Consider the following 18,659-nt stretch of genomic DNA (forward strand, 5'->3'; position numbering starts at 1 on the left):
ACTGATTTTTATTTTTTTATGAAAGCAAAATTTTAAAGTAAAACGTTTTGGGCAATTAAGTCAATGTAGGCCACATTTTTACACTCGTCTGACAGATGTTAAAACCATCCAAGCAGCAAACAAAGTGTTACAGTCCTAACACTGTACATCTTTAATTTAAAATTGTACAACATTGAAACTTGTTTTATACAGTGTATTAAGTTAAAAAACACATAGAGCTTTCATATTTTCATGGGATTGAGCAGCATTTAATGCTACCATCAAGTCTTCTTTTCCCTGAAATTACTCAATGGATATAGTTCAATTCTACAGATTAGCAACATACTGTAAGTAATGCATAGAACAAGTTCTGTCATTCTCACATCAGGCACAAAAGATAATTCCAGGGAAAGAGCCCATTTCTGTATGACAAAAAATAAAAAATAATGAACATCTTCTCTTTCTAAATACAAACTTATACAATTTTCACTTTATGGTGTTTGTGGACACCCTCTTTACAGAAGTTAGACTGGTATTAAGTCAGTGACAAAATTACATAAAAATAACAGTAGTGTAACAGATACAGAAGGCCTAACATTCAAGTTTCCACTGTTCAAATTTCTGAAACTATCTAGTTTTCTGTAATGTGGAGTGCGAAAGAACTTAAACTCTGAGGCTACAACCTTATGATAGTTTTGTGTTATTTGGAGGGACAAAAAATTATTAAGAACAAATGAACAAATGTTCTTAATGAAAAATATTAAGAACAAATGAACCTCTTGTAACCTGTTTACAAAACAATAAAATACTGGTCTCAAAAACTCCGTTGAGACCAGTATAACATTGCTACTAAATTTTTTATTTTCTACAACTGTATTTCTCAGTTTAATCACCTTGCATGGTGGCTGGACTATCATTCACTGCTGTGTTTTTATTCTTTTATTCTTGTGTGTATCAGTGTTGTGTGTGTGTGTCGTATAAGCTGGGTGCCTAAATATCTTATTTTTTACTTTAAATAGATCTGACACTGTTATGGTTTAAAACTCCAAAAAAGGAATACTATAAGGAATCCTTATATTCCTTTTTTTCCTGTTGGAGTTGTACACAAAAAAAAAACTGTAAACTGCAGTGCACAACAAAACCGATTGCTTAAACAAAGTCCTGAGAATGAATAATCTATAAAACAAATGAACATTTTGAGTTTAAGTTTAAGGAATTATTACTTACATAAATGTATGCAATCAATCCTGTATTACCTGGGCAAAGACAAAACAAAAAACACCTTCCCAAGAAATATAACATCCTCAAAACAAACTTCAGTTTGAAGGCAACATGCAATCAAATCAAAACAAGCCAAGAGCTTCTCCAGTTTTCTCCAATGTTTCCTCAGCTATCTGAAATCACCATTTGCACATGACTGTTCCAAACTCCACTGTTAATACTGGCACGTCATTTCCTTATTATTAGTGATCTTAACAGTGAACAACGCAAACCACAACAAAATGTCCAAAGTTCAGGGGTCAGGCTCAGCTACAGAACAGCAACTGTGAGGCTGGTGGTAATTCAGCGTTTTGCTCAGGGATACTTCAGCAGGGCGAATGCTGGTGACGTGGGGCAGTGACTCAATCAGTTTCCATCTTCAGCATGCCAACTTGCTGTAGCAATCAGTGAAGGAGGCAAACGTGTCAGATAGTAGTCGTACTCGTCATGATCAGCTAGCGATTAGGAGCCACCATGAAGCTTCTACAGAGGGCCGATGAATGGTGGCAGACATCTGCTGGGCCTTTCTGTAGACAAAAAGAAATGTTGTTAGATGATATTTTGAAAAGGTGTAATATCGCAACATGGTACACAATAAACCTTTTGCACTAGACAAACATTATCTTTATCCTCAGTGAGAGGATGAAACCCATACATGCCAGATTTTCTTTGATGTGCCATATCCAGACAAGAGTTTGCCTGATTTTAAGAACACTACCTTTTACTGCCAACGAACCAGGTCTGGTTTTCACTGGACTGGTCACTTTCCTATTTTTGTGACTGCAGCATGTCAAGGAAGCACATCTCGGATGTATTGTTGCACCAAGGTTTTTAGGTTTCGCCAACCAGAAATGAAAATGTTTGAAGATCATTACCGTAACAACAGATCCACTACACTGCCCCTATTGTCGTATCATATTTGAAAATAACATGCAGCAGAGCAGGAACCTCTTTTAGACCCTGAATTTGAAAACTTAAGATACTGCATATCATTTGTCATCAGATGGTGCAATTCTATCACATCAAAAAGCGTGGTACCATCTTTCAAAGATTGGGTATTCACAGATGTTTATATTTGTTGTCCTGGAGCTTCAGCATTTTTTCATCATTCTCTCTCTCTTTCTATCTTCACAGGTGGCTCACTCAGTTCAGAAACAGAAGAAACGTTCCCTGGATTGCTGACCAACCAGATTTCACGAAGGTAGAGCCCAAGATGGACAACAAAGACGGACGGACATTAGGGAAGCATATATTAATATTTGACAACCACTAGAGGGGGCTGTACTGATTTGCTTCCTTGGAGCAGTGCTGGATTGTTGAGCTGAGGGCTCAACTGGTTTAATGGACAATGATTCAATGAGAAAATGAACTGCTTGCTTACCACATCTATTAACCACATTCCACTCTACAAAACTGTTCCTATTTCTTATTGTCTCTAGCCTTTGTTGTATGTGAAATGTAGATCTTGACCTGGTGCTTATTGGGAAAGATGTCAGGTAAGATTGCTGCCAAATAATGTTTTAAGTGTGTCAAAAGTTCCCTTCTAAGCCAAAGTGTTAGAAGGCAAAAAAACCTCAAACTAAAAGCCATTACATGAAACCTTCACCCTAATTTGTAATTTGTTTGGTATAGATAAAAAAATATATATATTTTGGTGCTACAACCGCTCATTATCTTGCACTATATGTTTTATCTCAAAACAGTTGAACTGAAGGGGAGGTGTATAAATTGCGTACGTTTCTACAGTGTTGGAAAGTCAATGGCTTTAAATTAAGAACAACCTCATTTTATAAAAGCACAACTGACAAGACAAATCATTCCTGCTCTTACAAGCACTGTATTAAACTTTCTACAAAGGATGACAACTGCTATATAGGGTACCAAAAGGTGAATTGTCTGTCAGAATGAGGTATGACGACAATAATTTGGATTTGTTCCCTGTAGTATTTCTGACAATCTGTAAAGATTTTCAGCCATACATTGAAGTCAGAATAAAGCTGAGTGGAAGTGCTTATTTTTCCTTCCAGGTGTTGCGTTCCACATACTTGAGCTCAAATGTTCTATTTATTGATTTATTTCTTGGTCACTATAGCAGACTCACATTTTCATCTTCATGATCTGCACATCCCCTCAGCTTCTTTCTTTCTCACTGTCTTGAGTTTTGTTAAATTATTACCGTCAGGGACAATTGTAACATTGTGGATGTACTGTAAAAGCCAAAAATGTATGTGAAAATGCCTCTCCATTGTTGTGTAAATTAGTTTTTTTTATGTGGCAAATTCAAGGACCCTTCATTTTATAAGGGTACATGTCAATTGCTGCCCAACAGTTTTTATTGTGTATGCATGGGTGAATGTGGAAATGCATTACATTTCCTGTAATAAAGAATGGTGAAAGCAAATCTCACTTTATATGACAAAGCTACAACTTCAAAATGTTTCAGTGTGTGGAAACGTTGTAAAAAGGACACCAAGGTGAAGTAAAGAGACATAAATATGTTTAAAAAGTGAAAGTGAAAGATAACGTGTTGTATGTATGTCCGTTAGCCCACATGTTAGCGTTCACATCACAATGGTAGTGACATAAACAGTTTTGCTTAAGTAAATATAATAAAGACTGTTGCAGATTGATTGCCATAAATTTGTTAATTCCAGTTTCTTAAATGTGAAGATTTTCTGCTTTTCTCTGTCACATACAGTAGTAAATTGAATATCTTGGGTTTTGAATTGTTGGTTGAACAAAAGAAATTTGACTTTCTGAATGAATTTCCAGCAACTCCTCAGCCAACTAAACAGAGAACCAAAAATGCTTCAAACCTGTGGCTTTTGTTAGTCTGTTCACCTGTATTTGCCAACAGTAAACAGTTCTCTTCAGTATCGCAGCACCCGTCCTCGTCCCTGTATCCCTAAAGCTCTGGTCACCATCCGCCTGGCAACAGCACAGTCTGTCCTCGGACGTTCCTTCACTGGCTGGATAAACTCTGGAAAACAGCACAGAAATACGGATCTGATCCATATCACCCAGCATTAAAACAATAAATGATTCACAGAATAAATACTAGATACCACACAAAGGCTCCAGGATATTAACAATATAAAGCTGTATTTTCCTCAGTTTTTTAATTGTTTAAGATATCCCCTAAGCTACAATAAACACATTATTTCAAGTAGCTACAGGGCTTGAATAATTTAATATGTTTAATGAATGTCCTACCTGCCCGTCTAATGGCCTTGCCTTTGGCTTTTTTACTCCCCTCAGCCAGTGCACGTACCTTCAGCAGTGGGTGGCAGATGGAGAGGGCTTGGAGTGCTGCATATGACGCAGAAAACACTGAAATGTTAGTACATTTTCAGTCATTTACAATCAGCTTTTAACTTCAAACCCACAAACTACTTTCACTGTATAGTAAATGCTCTTACCTGCAGACTCACTAGAGAAAACCCCCAGGGCATGTGTGTTGTCCACCCATTTGATCTTTATTCCACCATCACTGAGATAGACAGGGAAGCACTTTTTAGTACATCTTAATTGTGTATTTGGTAGCTAGATCAGTTGTCTGAGATTATCTTTCATCATATTGGGCATACACTGATGTTAAACTTTGAGCATTTGTTGCAAAGTAAATACAGAAAAATACACAAAACTATAGAGACAAACTGGCAGAGCTGAAGAGAGCTAAAGGATCTCAGATCTCTGCTCACACCTGTAGTCAGTAAAAGCATCCAGGAGGTCATCTGTTTTGAACATCGCTGGGAAGTCATAGATCTCGATCACGTGGCGAAACTCAATCGGGTTGATACACACATTCTCATAAATGGAGTAGTCATTGTGGACATGCTCAATGGAAACAGTCACTGCCTCTTTCAGATGTGTCTTGATCTGACAGGACAAACACAGTAAAAAGGGTTACAATTATAGTGGTGATGAGGTAAGATGATAATGATAACATCTGTATATCTAACTAAGTATTATTACTAAGTATTTGTATTTTTAAATATAAATTTACCTCTTCAGTTAAGTCATCAGTGTCTGTGATTGTGTCTTCTGTGTGGGTGCTGCGTGATACACTAGTAAGGTCTTCCTCTTCCTTCACATCCCCCTCCAGGGTCATGTCAGTGAAGCAGGTCACAGTCTGGTCCCAGACTAGGGGCTCATCGTCATGCAGCCTTAACACCAAGTTTTGTTTCTTTTCCTGAGGACAAAGTACCGACCTGTCAAAGATACCATCAGCTGAACTTGGGAGAGATTCTTGCTTGAATGTGGATGAGGGCTTTGTGTTTTCTGTAGTTTCAGAACAGGAACAAGAGTCAGATGAACTGCTGATGCAGCTGCAGCTACTCGATGCTGGACTGGGCAACTCTTGGTCTCCTGAGGGTCTTTGTGAGTTTTGTAAGTTCAGTCTCTCCCGAGCAGCTCTTGGCATGTAAAGGGGCATGTCTGGTCTCTTAGGCCCTCGGGTTCGCGATGAGATTAAAGATTTAGGCTTGGCATTGCCCTCCATCTCCACCTTACTTCTTGGGAGTTCTTCACACAAGCTGTTGTTGCCCTCCAGGTCACTGTCCTCCTCTCCTATCTCACCCCTATAAAAATACAACACACAAATGTCCTTACATAGGAACAGCCATTTCAAACATATTCTATAAAACTTGAAAATTAATTTAAAACTTAAGACGACCATGAAGATTTAGAAAACAAACATTAGCGATGTGAATCAAAACAGGCCAACCTGTCTTTTGGTTGCACCAACAGCAAAGGGCACACACTAAGCAATTTAGCCAGGATGGTTATTTCACATTGACCAAGTAAGATATATGGAGATCCCAGGTGCAAGTGGTAAAGCTAATCTTTCATAGTCCTGAACTTTTGCACAGAATGTTTGTTGAGCATCCACATTTGTATTAGTACTTACCTTAAATTTGCCATTAATCATTGTAACATTTTTCTCCTTTTAATTCAATTTTAATTGATATGTTCAATATACATATATTCCAAACTAGACAAAGCAGTCAGTCATAACAAACAGATGAGTTTAAAGTACTATAGAAATGTACATTGCATAAAATTGAATCTTTTCTTCAACATGTGTCAACTGCGTCATCACACCTGATCAAAACAAGTTAGCTTCTCATATATTTGAAAATGCATAAGACAAACAGCTCAAAGATGGGTTTAATTAATGTGTGACCAACACTTTACATATGATCTACTTGTCTTCGTTCAGGTACCTGAGCTCAGAATGGCAGACCACCACCCTACGACACCAGCTATCCCCTACGGAGAAGGTGGTGAGCTCTGGCAGATCCTCTATGGTCTTGTGGATCAGGTATCGCAGTCTGCTGGGTAGAGGGGGGAACAGGAGCACACTGGACAGGGACACAGAGGTCATGACAACAGGGATGGACAGTCAGAGGGCAATATCTTTTTGGGGCAGCATAAAAGCAGGGTCACTTTTAATAGCATAAACCTGGTGTTGAGGCTTTTATTGTCATTGTATGTAACCTTCATTTAAAAAAAAACATCTTATTGAGATCAGGATCTGCTTTGTAAGAGGGACCCAAGTACAGCAAAATGAAGGAAATACATACAAGCACATACTGTACATTCAAACAACATCAGAACAATCACATTTATATAAAAAGGTCCAAAACTAAAGGTTTAAAATCATCCAATGGGATAAAACATTCAATTTTAGAGTCCTTCGTAGTATACTGCAGGATAAAAAGGAGGCTACTTCATAGTTCAATACTACTAGTTTGGTATTTACCCATCAAGTGTCAAGAGTTAGCCAGTTCTGGGATCTGGTCTAGTGACCAGAAGTTTTAGAGGACATGTGAAATACTTAGTCATCTTATAGTGTGTAAGCTCTCTTCTTGTTGCTATTGAGGACAAACCCATTTTTTCATATAGTACACAATTGCCATGATTTTTATCTACTGTAATGAAACACAAGGCCCAATGGTAGACTGCATCAACTTCTTTTTAAAGTTGAATGAGCAGCAATTGCACAGTGGTTTTTCTGTCCTCGAGATAGTAACATGGTTCATTCTGTTAAAAGAAACACATTTTTATCTTCACTTTCTGTGACAGTTGTTCCACGTGAAGTTATTTATAAGACTGTACGACTTCAAGAAGATGGCGGGAAGATGTAAAATGATTATTTATTGGATCAAAAAAGGCACATTTCGTGTGACCAGTAAATAACTGGAATGAAAACAGTCACATGAGTAAATGGTACACTTGTTCAGCTGGCCAGTATACTTGTGTTTCTCCACTGGTCGCAACTTTACCTTTTGCGGTTGCTCTTCTGTTGGTATGCTTCCAGCTCATCCATAATCTGATGCACGAATTCATTTTCTTGCTTTGGTAGATATAGGCCATCGAAACAAGGAAACGCCAGGGTGGACAAAGAAGGATCGCTCCTGATGACGGTGTCGTGAAGTGAACTTATTACTGACCTAACTGACGCGAGCTGCAAAATCAAGGCAAATTGAGCCAAATTCAAATTCAGTAACGTTAGCTTGCAACTAGTTAGGGTTAAAGAGGCCAAGCCAGAAACAAGAGGAGAAACAATAGCTACGTTAGTTAGCCAAGTAGACCAGAAAGCTTCCCAGTTATGATGTATTTTTTTCCTACCAAATTAAAAACTGTTAAACAAAGATAACTTAACCTCCAGTTAACGATAACGCACGTCAGGTAACTGCCACTCTAACGTTAGCTGACGTTAGCTAATGCGTATACTAATTTCGGTTGGCTTACCGTTGTGGTAAAAGTGTACTGTTTTGACTTGGGCTTGTTTAGGTTAGCGTTTAGTTGTTTACAGGCAGCAGTGGCTCAGTCGCTAGCTAGCATCACAGAGCTGCCGGAAGCCGCTCCTCCAGAAGCAACAACATATCCGGTCTGGGTTCTTCAGAATAAGAGCAACGCGCCTCCAAAGCTGCTGTAAAAATGAAGATCACTCGGTGGAAGAAGTACTCAGATCATTTACTTAAGTAAAAGTACCAATACATCAATGTAAAAAATACTCCATTACAAGTAAAAGTCCTGCATTTGAATCCGACTTAATTAAAAGTACATAAGTATTGTCAGCTTGATTTAGTCAAAGTATTAAAGTAGTGGTTTGGTCCCTCTGACTGATATATTATATATGACATCATTAGATTATCAATACTGAAGCACCAGTGTGTAAGCAGCATGTTGCTGTTGTAGCTTCTGGAGGTGGAGCTAGTTTGGTGGTCTCATCTGGTTTCATCTTTAACAATGTGTTGTATTTTAAAAGCTTGTTATATTATCCATTGTGTCAAATCTGACAAATAAAGCTGACAAATAAATGTAGTGGAGTAGAAAGTACAATATTTCCCTCTGAAATGTAGTGGAATGGAAGTATAAAGTAGCATCAAATGGAAATATTCAAGTACTGTACAAGTACCTCAGAATTGTACTGAAGTACAGTACTTGAGCAAATGTACTTAGTCACTTTCCACCACTGGTGGAAATAATTATCCCAATAAAAATTTAAAAAAAGTTAACATGCTACTCTTTACAAACATTGGGGATGCAGCTTTCTGCTTATGCACCCAAAATCTGTAACACTTTACCAGCAAAAATTAAAGAGGTGACCTGAGTGAGAACCTTTAAAAGACAAGAAAAAACCTACCTATACAAACTGGCATTTATTCTCTTATTTTAACGTATCTTAATGTTCTGTCATTTTTAGTGTATTTCAATATTTGTTTGTTTTTTTCAATGTCTTTCTTATTCTTAATGTTCTTGTACAACACCATGAGTTACAAATAGTGTACGAAATGTGCTATACAAATAAATTAACTTAAACTTAACATGAGGTGAAATACAGATTTTGGAATCCACTTCCTACAATACTAGCAACAGCTCATTCTTATCAAAGTTTGATGTAATCTGCCTTTTGAAATAAAGGTCAAACACAAGAAGCTCTACAGATTCCCAGGAAAAGACAATTTATTTAGATAATCAGAACAATATTTGTAAGAAAAGTAGACATGTCGTATCAAACACCAACTATAGCAATCATCTGTGGATTTCAGAGTGTTTAAGGTTTCTGTGGTGTTTGTTGATAATTAAAAAAAAGAGGATGATGTTCGCAATATAGACAGAGAACCTTGAGAGAAACATATAACAAGGAACGCTGAATATGAGAGAGATTAATAGTGCAGTTGTACTATGACAGCAGAGAGCAGGACATTTCTCAAAGTGCACTAGGTCATGTTATCATTATTTTGTGATGGACTTATTAACAGTAAACATGCTCCACTTTTGAAGTCACAAAAATCTCCAGCTCAGAACTTCCAATATGTTGCACAAGACGTGATTCCCCCCCCCACCCCCCAAAAAAGTCACATTCATGCACAGATAAGAAAAGATTGGCCTCAACAAAGGCTACAACCAGCACTTTAATACTGTGGAGTGCTACCCATAACAGAATTACTGTTTACAGATGGTGCCAACAACTCCATCTCAACCTATTTCTATGACAATTCTTGGTGACTACACATTATTCGACTTTATATTATTTGCAAAACAATACACAAGTCAAATCACTCATGAGTACCATGGTCAAAAGTGGCATTTCACACAATGGCACTATTCATAGGGACCGGTCTTGATCAACTTGGACATGATTTATACATCACCTCATGTATAAAAAGACATGAAAACACACTTATAAACATAAAGATAGGCAGACAGTAGAGTACGTATAAATAACAGAGAAAGGGATCAGATCAAAATTATATACATCCATTCAGGTGAAGCAGGTGTCTGAATGTGCTGCCAGACAAATGAACAGTATCTGGTCAAAGTCATCATCCTATACAAAGAGGTAAGAGGAAAAAAATCTGTTAGCACTAAGAATAAGCAAAACGTAAAGCCAATGGTGTTTTCAGTGTTATTATGTCTTATTGGGTAGGCTACATGGTAATAAATGTCCTGCCAAGTGATTTGCAGTCATTATGAAATGATGCAATTAAAGATGAAGTGTAAGAGATTGATTTGAATACAGCTGAACAACAAGCTTTATGTCTGACCTTTTGGGAAAATTCTGAAATTCAGATTTCTTGAATTAAAGTTATATTGTCATTGTCATATTGGAGCTCCCGAGATTTTCCCAGTGGAGCTGACTCGTCACTAAAAATGCATCTGAGTGAGAACATACCCCAAGATTCTTTATCTTCCAGAGCCAATACTTCTGTCTTCAAAGATGGTAATTTCAACCTAGAAGACAGCAGGTTAAGGAAAAAAAAAACACAACGCTACAAGCACTTATCTTATAGAATTAACAACAGTTTGCTTTCCTTAGTGTACAAGGTTGCACAAGCTATGTTTATATTTAACGCCTAAATTATGGAGTTACGTCCCATATTTCCCTTTGGTTGACTACACACTAGTTAATACGTGGTGTGTAAAATTAGTTCAACTTCTGATTGTCTAAGAACACCCTAACTAAAATATGTAGACAAAAATAATTTTAGGTGGGCCAGGCAACATCATCACAAGCTACCAATAACCCTGATTTTACCTCTGTATAATTTCCACACTTTCCTATTCAACTATTAATTGTCTTCCTATGTATGGACCTGGTCCTGGATAATTCTAGCTGATCTGGAGATGAGTCACTACCATTACTTCCCCTAGCAGATACACCTCATTATTACAATGTGGACATGATGAATGTGCTGCTATGTGCAAAAAACTCTACAACTATACAACATGCGCTGTATATTGTCTTTATGCAACTTAATTGACATTAGCCAAATGAAGGATACAACTCTGAGACCCCTCTCTATGGGGTCAGTGAGCAGCAAGCCTCTGGGAGCGTATATCTTCTCATTCTGGTCCTTAATATATCTGGCTATCTTCTTTAACACCTGAAGACAGAGAAATAGAGAGTTAAACTTAAAAGATATACAGTGATGTGTAGATCTGTGTACCCCACCAGACACAAAACAGAGACCTGGTGCAGTACACAGTATAGTGTTAACGTGGTTTTACCTTTTCATAGTGTGTCTCCATACAGAGGAATATGGTATAAGCAGTGAGACAGGCCAGGCAGCCCTCCAAGTAGGACTTCCCCCCTAGTTTCTCTGCTTCTGCGTAAAGGTTGTTTAGAGTCTGGATGGTCTCCTCAAACTGCTGTTTGTCAAGCTAAAACCACACAACAAGTTTAAACATAAACACAAGCCTTTAACATGCATTTAACAACCTTTACATCCAGAGTGTTGAACTCTCTACATACCCTTGATTCAAGTTCAGAAGGGAACTTGGTCTGGAACCTGCAGATGGTCCCTGAGCTGTAGTCTCTCTGGATAAACACCTTGGAGAAGACAGCTGGCTGCTGGAGGTCCTGTAAGCTGTGGGTCTAAACGAAAAATGAGAAATGATGCAACTTTCTAACATGAACAGTATCTCTCTGAAGGGTTGGAGCAGTAGCACCTACTGTACGGCCAGCTAACACTTCAATTTAGACGGAAATCAGCACCTGAGTGTCAATAACACAGCTGTTAGCTACATTAACTATTATCAAGCTAAAAGCTACGACATCTTTTATTATATCAGTCTAAGCAGGTGACAATTACCACATTTGTGATGTTGACAAGACACTGGCTACTGCAAAGTATTTGTAAAGTAACACTAAACACTAAGACTCGCTTATGATGCGGGCTAACGTTACATTAGCTAATAATACGTTAGCTTACTTTTGATGGCCCATCTACGCTGTTGGAAAGTATGGCAATATTAGCATTTATAAACATCCAAAACAACGAAAAATCGTAAACATGCTAAGTTATTCAAGCATCCAACCACACGCAAATCTTCTAAAAAACGAATAAAACCCTAAAATAACATACCTCAGCCATAGTGGACGCTTCCTCTGTAGCTGCTGCGTATCTGTGACGCAGCTCCGCCTGCAAACGCAATTTCCGGTGTTTGGCAAACGCCCACTGTAAGTACTAAAGTAAAAGTAAATTAAAGTAAAAGTAAATTTAGCTGTTAATACCTCTATACTTTTACTTAGGTAGGATTTTAAATGCGGGTTTTTACTTGTAATTAGGTATTTTTACATTGTGGCATGGATACCTCTACTTGAGTAAAGGATCTGAGTACTTCTTCCAACACTGCAGGTCACAGATCTGATGGATCACCAAATACGGTGTGACACCGAGAGACAGACACAGGTGCTGCTAAATTAAATGTAATTATTATACATGACTAATAACAATATTTGTTGTATTTTGTATATGTATTATGAATTATGTATATTTGTTTTTATCAATAAATATATTATTGTCTGCCTTATATACATACAGAAACACAGAACATAAAGCAAAGTACATTAAGGCAAACAAATAAGAACATAAAAACAGAACAAGTCATCCAGACACAAAATCTCTTTTCATACATCAGTAATCCCCAATCCTTTTCAAACATATCCTGTTTACTTATTAATACTATTATTTCTCTTATATAATCTTGTGTTCTTGACTTCAACTGTTAGTTTGACTTTTTAGAAATTATCTTTCCAACTGTATTTGTTTATTGCCAAACTTAGTGTAACAATGTCCCTGTCACTTCAGTACATTTAGTGCATAAATCTAGATTTCTATTGTATTGATTTAAATGACGTTTGCATTAATTGATAACGCTATATTAATCTAAACAGTAATTATTGACTGAGCATAGCCTCAGTGCAAGCAGATTCCCTGCCCTCAGTTGTTCATAAGTTTTTAAGTAATCTGAGTTCTACAGGGATCTCGATACTAGACTGTTAAACTATTACATAACTTTTGCTTACATTGTCTTCAATCATGATTTCTTCCAAAATAGATTAGGGGGATTCATTAGTACCTTATTCTGGCTTACTCTAATGAAGCTGAAAATATATTGCCATCAATGCCATTGATGTTATGTTTCAGCAAACAAATCTTTGACTTTTTCAGTCCAAACTATACCCTTAATTTGAATGTAGCATCTGCTCTTCTTGATATCTAGGATGTTTTCTTTTTTGACAGTTGCTCACAGCATGTTGTCCCTGGATGATACAGTATACCTCCATACCAAACATTTCATCCACCATTTAGAACCTTATAGTAAATAAGGTTCCTTATAGTAAATAAGGTTCTAAATATCAGTCCATTTCTGATTCAAAATTCAGTTGCAGGATAATCTGGATCACTTCCCAAATACAAATTTTAAAGCACACTGTACTGTGTAGCAATTAATAGAAATTCACTAGCAGCATTTAAGACTCATCTGTAGTTGTTCCATATAGTATGCCTTTTTACATTTAGTTCAGTGCCTTTGAGAACTGAACCTTGTCAGGAAGTGAGTAAATCTAGTATATCCCTTTTGTTTTCTGGTGGAAGATATTTGATGCAACCCCAAAAGTGCATGGCTTAAGTTATCCTACAATGACATTTGAGAGCTTTTGAATTTATCCAGGGATTAAATAGCAAGATGCTTTGAGCATCCACTTATACAAGTAAACCTGTACAGTCAAAATTGCAAGTACCTTATGCTCACTGTAGTAATGCTGATCGGAGGTCAACCTTAAAATTTAATGCAAATAATGTACACGATGTGGGAAGGACACATTTTATTGAATCATGGTCTTGTTGACTCAATTCTGGTTCTGTTTGCTGTCATTTAGTCAAACAGACCGAAGCCCATGTCATCATCTGATTCCTCAGATTCCTCTTTAGCTTCCTCCTTAGCAGCAGCTGGAGCTGCAGCAGTCTCGGCAGCTGCTGCAGGTGCTGCGACAGCAGCAAAAGCAGATGGATCAGCCAGGAAGGCTTTGACCTGTGATGACCAAAAAAAAAAAAAAGTATAACATTAGTTTCCCTGTACATGAAGTGGTTTCCTGTGCATGCAAGGCAATTCTGAGACTAAAAAGCTAATCTCTTTGCAGGGTGATCAATGTAGTGCAGAGGCTACATCGTAAACTATCCTGCTGATTAACTTCAGACAAATTTATAGTTCATGTGCATAGGCATCATACCTTGTCTGCCAGGGGGAAGGAGTAGTCTGTCTCCACAGCGACAGCCAGGACTTTCTTGTAGCCGTTGATGATGGAGTGGGGGACAGAAGCAAGAGTGGGGTAGCCAATCTCCAGACATACGCTAGCGATGTTCCTCACACCCTTTTTTTAAAAAAAGTTACATGGTGAATTGACAATTTATTAACAGATATCCATGCAAACATGTCAAGTGAATCACCAAAATTTTAGAAAGGACTTCAAGAATTTCATCTTACCTCCAGGAACCTGCCATGCAGAGAAGCCTCTGTGATGTCAAGCACCTCAGGGCTGTAAACACTGCCGTTGTCGTACACCTGCTGGATGATGAGTCCATACGAGAAGGGTGAGATGTTCAGCATGTTAAGCAGCGTGGCCTCGCTGGCACCAACCTTGTCACCAGTCTTGATCAGACCGACGTCACTCTGGGGGAGACAAATACCAATTAGTTACTGATTCAAACGTTGATACATTCTGTTTGTTTAACATACATGTACTGGATAAATTTAAGTATACTTCTGGGGAGAAGACAAGGCTTCCTGCACTTTAGATGTGAAACTCACTACCACAGTAAAATTGTTTTCTAACTTACCAAGATTTCAATGGTTCCCCTGGAAATCTTTGTGGTGATACCCAGAGCCTGGAAGAAAGAGGTCTTCTCAGGACCCAGACCAGTATTCTGGGCTGGCACAGTCACATCACAAGGGGCAATTGCTCCAGCACGGGCAGCTGCAGGTACCTTGGTAGTGAAGGGCAACAGTTTAGTACATCTCTTTGCTAGGGCTGACTAAGTCTTATGCAGCTGGTTTGAACATGGTTGGCACTCATTTTATCAAGTTTTGAAACTGTCTGAAACCATACGTCCCTGGCTGTCAAGGGGTGCTGACAGACAGGGATAGCGTGGAAACAGATTACTGTTTGCAGGGGGAACGACAATACAGTACCGAACTAGCTGCATTGTAACTTATCCTGCACTTTGCGGAATCATTCTGGTCCTTAATATAATAAGTGTGACAGCAAACTAAAGCCAATAAGTGATTATCTCTGCCAGGCACTTGTATTTTGGTAGTCAGGTGTTAACTGAGTCTTACCTTGTTGGCCAGCAGCATGTCCCTGACCTCAGCCAGATCCTCCTTGGTGAAGACAAAGCCCACATTTCCTTTAATGTGGGGAAGGAGTCTGTTAAATTATAGGGTTGACTGTTACAATATGCAAGCAGATTGTAATTTCTACAAAATAAAGGTTTTGAAGTGTCTGAGACCTTGCGTCCCTGGCTGTCAGGGGATGTAGACAGACAGGGATAGCTGGAGACAGGTTATTTTTTGCAGGGGGAACGACACTACAGCACCACACAAGCTGCACTGTAACTATCCTGCAACATCAAAACTGATAGATAAAGGTATAATATGCAGGATTTTGCTAAAAACAATGTAGACTCAAAAATAATCCCTCTCAATCATCACTGATGACCTGCTAGAAGTGTGTGGCAGTGCATTTCTCTGCAGAGACCCTGTCCTCTGCCTGTAGTCTTATTTTTGCTGTGTTGGGATACTTCTGGGTGTGTTTGACCGAGGGCAGGGCTGAGCTACATGCAGAGCAGAGAGGCCACACTGTTCCAGCAGGAGAGGAGGGACCAACTTTGAATGCTGTGCGTTTACAAACACCAGTGGAAGAATCCTGCATAGTATACCTTTAAAAAGAGCAAAGACAGAGGGAGCAGTAACTCACTTCTCCAGGGCAGGATTGTTCTCCAAGTGGCCACGGATGGCTTTGCGCATCATGGTGTTTTTACCCATCAGCACCACAGCCTTGCTGCGCAGAGACAGACGGATGGTCTGCATCTGCTTGGAGCCCACATTGTCGGCACCCACAATGAAGCATTTTGGGTAGTCATCCAGGAGTTGCTGTAAAGAAAGGGAATATTATGTTAATCTCTATACAAGCCATTTACACACATGTACATACTATTTAAAATACAAGTGATTGTATCTAAACTCAAAATACTTACGATGATTTTCATAAAATAGTTGGACTTCCACGTGGCCCTGTCTTCCCTGGGCATCTTTGCAGTGCTTCCAAGGATCGCTTAACAGCTGGTTTAAAGACAAGGTAATACCTACATCCAAAAAACAAACGAAAAGGTTACTAACGTTATACTTCGAATGGACAACTACTACAATCTGCGTTGTAGACCCGGACATGCGGTCGACAGCTAACGCTAGCTAACATTAGCCGGCTAATGGTAACAGGCCACATTCGTTTAAGGTCGAACTTACGGACACTTACGGGACATAAAAGACGTACTCTCTGATGCTACATATATCCATTTCGAAAATCTAAATATCCTATACGGTGATATTGCACTAAAAATGACTTTAACCATTAACAGAAAGAGCGAGAGAAAAATTCTTACCGCGCACAAGGGTCGCGTGAAAGAAAGAGGAAGAAGAATGACGCGAGAGGAATTTATAAGAAGACAAGTGACCAATCACAGTCGAGTTGTGGGCGTGAGCTTCACAACTATTGGATGATTACCCGCCATAAAACGGAAAGAGAAGGAAGAAGAAGAACTATTGGATTATTGTTGTGTCAATCACTTCTGCAGCCACTGCACTACAATCAACGCTTCACACTCATCCCGTACTGACTTCAAAAGACAAGCGTGGTTTTAAAAATGATTTTTATGACCTTCTAACAGAGTGAACGTCACGACAACTAGAAACTAAACAAAAACAAACAAACTAAAACTAATGCCGATGTTAGGCAACGAGCTAACATATCCGTCAGCAGAGCAAAGCGATGGACGTGTCGCCTTCGCAGCTTCCGTCAGAGGTCTGGCACCACGTGTTTGGATATCTGTCTGAGGCAGACAAGTTCAGCGTCCGGGCATGCTGCAAGTATTTCAAGAAACTTGTTGACCACGGCTCTCTGTGGAAAGACTGGGCAGTAGTTCTGGCTTTTCAAAACGGCTCTTACGACAGCCATTTCTGGGCCAGCCTTCGCCGCAGGAAAGTCACCAGTGCGGTGGTGAGGAGCACTAAAGCTAAGGACTGGAAACAGCTCGCCCAGTCCCTTCCTGCTCTCACCACAGTGGTGATGGACCAAAGCTCACAAGAGAGCCTCGACTCCTTGAAGAACTTTCCAAATTTGAAGCGTCTGGCTATTAGAAGCAGTCTTAAGTGTCTTTTGCTAGATGCCTCCGCAGTGTCTCAACCCCTGCAGCTGACTCACCTCAGCGTGTGTGGTGTTACATTACCCGGTATTGATAACCTCATATCTGCTGTCTCCCAATTTAAAAATCTCACATCTTTGGTGTGTCATAAGACAGGGACCATTCAACAATCAGTTCGGATGGTTCACTCCATACTTACCTGCCTGCCTAAGCTCAAGCATCTGTCATTGTCCACTGTGCGTATATGGACCAGTGATCCCAGACCCAATCCAGGTCCCTTAGGAGGAGCACATGGACAAGATGGTGCCCCGGCCTTGTCCAGTTTAGAACTTATTAACTACACGGATCATTCATTACCAGAGGATGCAATGAGGCTGGTGCCCGGTCTGCAGACTCTTGCAGTTGTCTACCAGCATTCACATCACGAGTTGGAAGACTTGGGGCCACCTGTGCGTCACCTGAAAACATGGCTGTGTGATCTCCCTCAACTGACAGCCCTGGTTATTGTCAAGGGCCCGCCTGTTAACAAGTATGTCAGCTCCATTCCAGCCACAGTAACCAGTCTCACACTGCGTGTTGCAGGAATATCCTCAGAGGAGATGGCAGCCGTGGCAGCTCGAGTACCAAATCTCCTCCACCTTCACGTGGACCCCTGGCCCTCACATTTGGGAGCTCTCACTGCTCAAATCCCACATCTATTTCCAAAGCTGAAAAGTCTCAAACTTCGACATGAACATGTACCAGAGAAGGATTTCCTGCACCTCCACAAGCTTCAGGACCTGAAGTACTTGGAGATTCTGGATAGTCGGCCGAACCTCTCTGAGCTTATTGTCAAGCTCCAAACTCTCACAAATTACAGACTTCAGGTCACAACCTCTCACCACACAGACATACTGGCTTGTCCCTGCGTTTGTCAGGTGTATTGAACTGTCTCCTAAGAAACCAATCACATTGTATTGAACTGTACACTGTATTAAACTCTGTATATTTAATGTTCTGTTCCCATTTGATATACACATGAAGTGCACCTTATTTTTTACATTTTCTGAACTTCTGCACATTGACAGATTGCTATTTAGGGACTTGCATATCATTATGCATTAGACTCAGGTAAAAGTAATATCTTCTGTTCATTTATAATGCTTGTAAATTAAATTAACCCATGTAAATTATTATTACGGTCCCACATTAAATTTTAAAAAT

The 18,659-nt window shown here is 39.2% G+C and overlaps 4 protein-coding genes and 1 non-coding gene across 9 annotated transcripts in view; 1 reads left to right on the plus strand and 4 right to left on the minus strand.

Annotated features, from left to right (window-relative positions):
- LOC122980390 (lysyl oxidase homolog 2A-like) overlaps nt 1-3,869 on the plus strand; it is a 32,603-nt gene extending 28,734 nt beyond the window's left edge. Inside the window, exon 14 of the mRNA XM_044348336.1 lies at nt 2,374-3,869. Within this exon, the coding sequence (XP_044204271.1) occupies nt 2,374-2,444 (71 nt within the window). The 3' untranslated portion in view covers nt 2,445-3,869. The remainder of the gene's footprint in view (nt 1-2,373) is intronic.
- r3hcc1 (R3H domain and coiled-coil containing 1) lies at nt 128-8,135 on the minus strand. 4 transcript variants are annotated; one of them, XM_044348338.1, is made up of 9 exons: nt 7,996-8,135; nt 7,527-7,658; nt 6,465-6,602; nt 5,246-5,819; nt 4,943-5,118; nt 4,659-4,729; nt 4,453-4,569; nt 4,081-4,219; nt 128-1,766 (listed from the first exon to the last, which is right to left on the minus strand). In XM_044348338.1, the coding sequence occupies exons 2-8, from the start codon at nt 7,568-7,570 to the stop codon at nt 4,110-4,112; spliced, it is 1,230 nt and encodes a 409-aa protein (XP_044204273.1). In that variant the 5' UTR covers nt 7,571-7,658; nt 7,996-8,135; the 3' UTR covers nt 128-1,766; nt 4,081-4,109. The 4 variants fall into 4 exon arrangements, 3 of the variants coding, with proteins under 3 accessions (XP_044204273.1, XP_044204272.1, XP_044204274.1); XM_044348337.1 differs by having other exon boundaries at nt 7,527-7,708; XR_006403039.1 differs by having other exon boundaries at nt 4,056-4,219; nt 7,527-8,135.
- A 1,054-nt stretch (nt 8,136-9,189) lies between these two features.
- Nucleotides 9,190-12,222, minus strand: golga7 (golgin A7). 2 transcript variants are annotated; one of them, XM_044348346.1, is made up of 6 exons: nt 12,120-12,222; nt 11,507-11,629; nt 11,263-11,415; nt 11,037-11,138; nt 10,427-10,485; nt 9,190-10,081 (listed from the first exon to the last, which is right to left on the minus strand). In XM_044348346.1, exons 1-5 carry the CDS (start codon nt 12,126-12,128, stop codon nt 10,438-10,440), a joined length of 435 nt encoding a protein of 144 aa, XP_044204281.1. In that variant the 5' UTR covers nt 12,129-12,222; the 3' UTR covers nt 9,190-10,081; nt 10,427-10,437. The 2 variants fall into 2 exon arrangements, with proteins under 2 accessions (XP_044204281.1, XP_044204280.1); XM_044348345.1 differs by lacking the exon at nt 12,120-12,222 and adding an exon at nt 11,967-12,096.
- Nucleotides 12,223-13,849: 1,627 nt separating this feature from the next.
- Nucleotides 13,850-16,788, minus strand: rplp0 (ribosomal protein, large, P0). Its single transcript, XM_044348344.1, has 8 exons — nt 16,698-16,788; nt 16,293-16,400; nt 16,013-16,188; nt 15,376-15,463; nt 14,877-15,023; nt 14,524-14,709; nt 14,270-14,410; nt 13,850-14,070 (listed from the first exon to the last, which is right to left on the minus strand). The coding sequence occupies exons 2-8, from the start codon at nt 16,344-16,346 to the stop codon at nt 13,915-13,917; spliced, it is 948 nt and encodes a 315-aa protein (XP_044204279.1). The 5' UTR covers nt 16,347-16,400; nt 16,698-16,788; the 3' UTR covers nt 13,850-13,914.
- LOC122981569 lies at nt 15,130-15,259 on the minus strand. The gene has a single exon (XR_006403282.1). It is a non-coding gene; the product is annotated as a small nucleolar RNA SNORA63 (small nucleolar RNA).
- Nucleotides 16,789-18,659: the final 1,871 nt, after the last annotated feature.

Source organism: Thunnus albacares, chromosome 4, assembly GCF_914725855.1.
Source record: "Thunnus albacares chromosome 4, fThuAlb1.1, whole genome shotgun sequence".
Lineage (NCBI taxonomy): Eukaryota > Metazoa > Chordata > Actinopteri > Scombriformes > Scombridae > Thunnus > Thunnus albacares.

Coding starts and splice junctions, on each gene's coding strand:
- r3hcc1 (XM_044348338.1), bottom strand. CDS start 7,570: ATGGATGAGCTGGAAGCATACCAACAGAAGAGCAACCGCAAAAG. Junction 5,820..6,464: donor GTCTGCCATTCTGAGCTCAG/GTACCTGAACGA, acceptor GTATTTTTATAG/GGGTGAGATAGGAGAGGAGG. Junction 4,570..4,658: donor TTTCTCTAGTGAGTCTGCAG/GTAAGAGCATTT, acceptor CTAACATTTCAG/TGTTTTCTGCGTCATATGCA.
- golga7 (XM_044348345.1), bottom strand. CDS start 12,023: ATGTTTATAAATGCTAATATTGCCATACTTTCCAACAGCGTAGATGGG. Junction 11,139..11,262: donor TGGAGACACACTATGAAAAG/GTAAAACCACGT, acceptor CTCTGTCTTCAG/GTGTTAAAGAAGATAGCCAG. Junction 10,486..11,036: donor TAGAGAGGGGTCTCAGAGTT/GTATCCTTCATT, acceptor GCTGTCTTCTAG/GTTGAAATTACCATCTTTGA.
- rplp0 (XM_044348344.1), bottom strand. CDS start 16,346: ATGCCCAGGGAAGACAGGGCCACGTGGAAGTCCAACTATTTTATGAAA. Junction 15,464..16,012: donor AACAATCCTGCCCTGGAGAA/GTGAGTTACTGC, acceptor ATAATTTAACAG/ACTCCTTCCCCACATTAAAG. Junction 14,710..14,876: donor GGGGAACCATTGAAATCTTG/GTAAGTTAGAAA, acceptor TGTCTCCCCCAG/AGTGACGTCGGTCTGATCAA.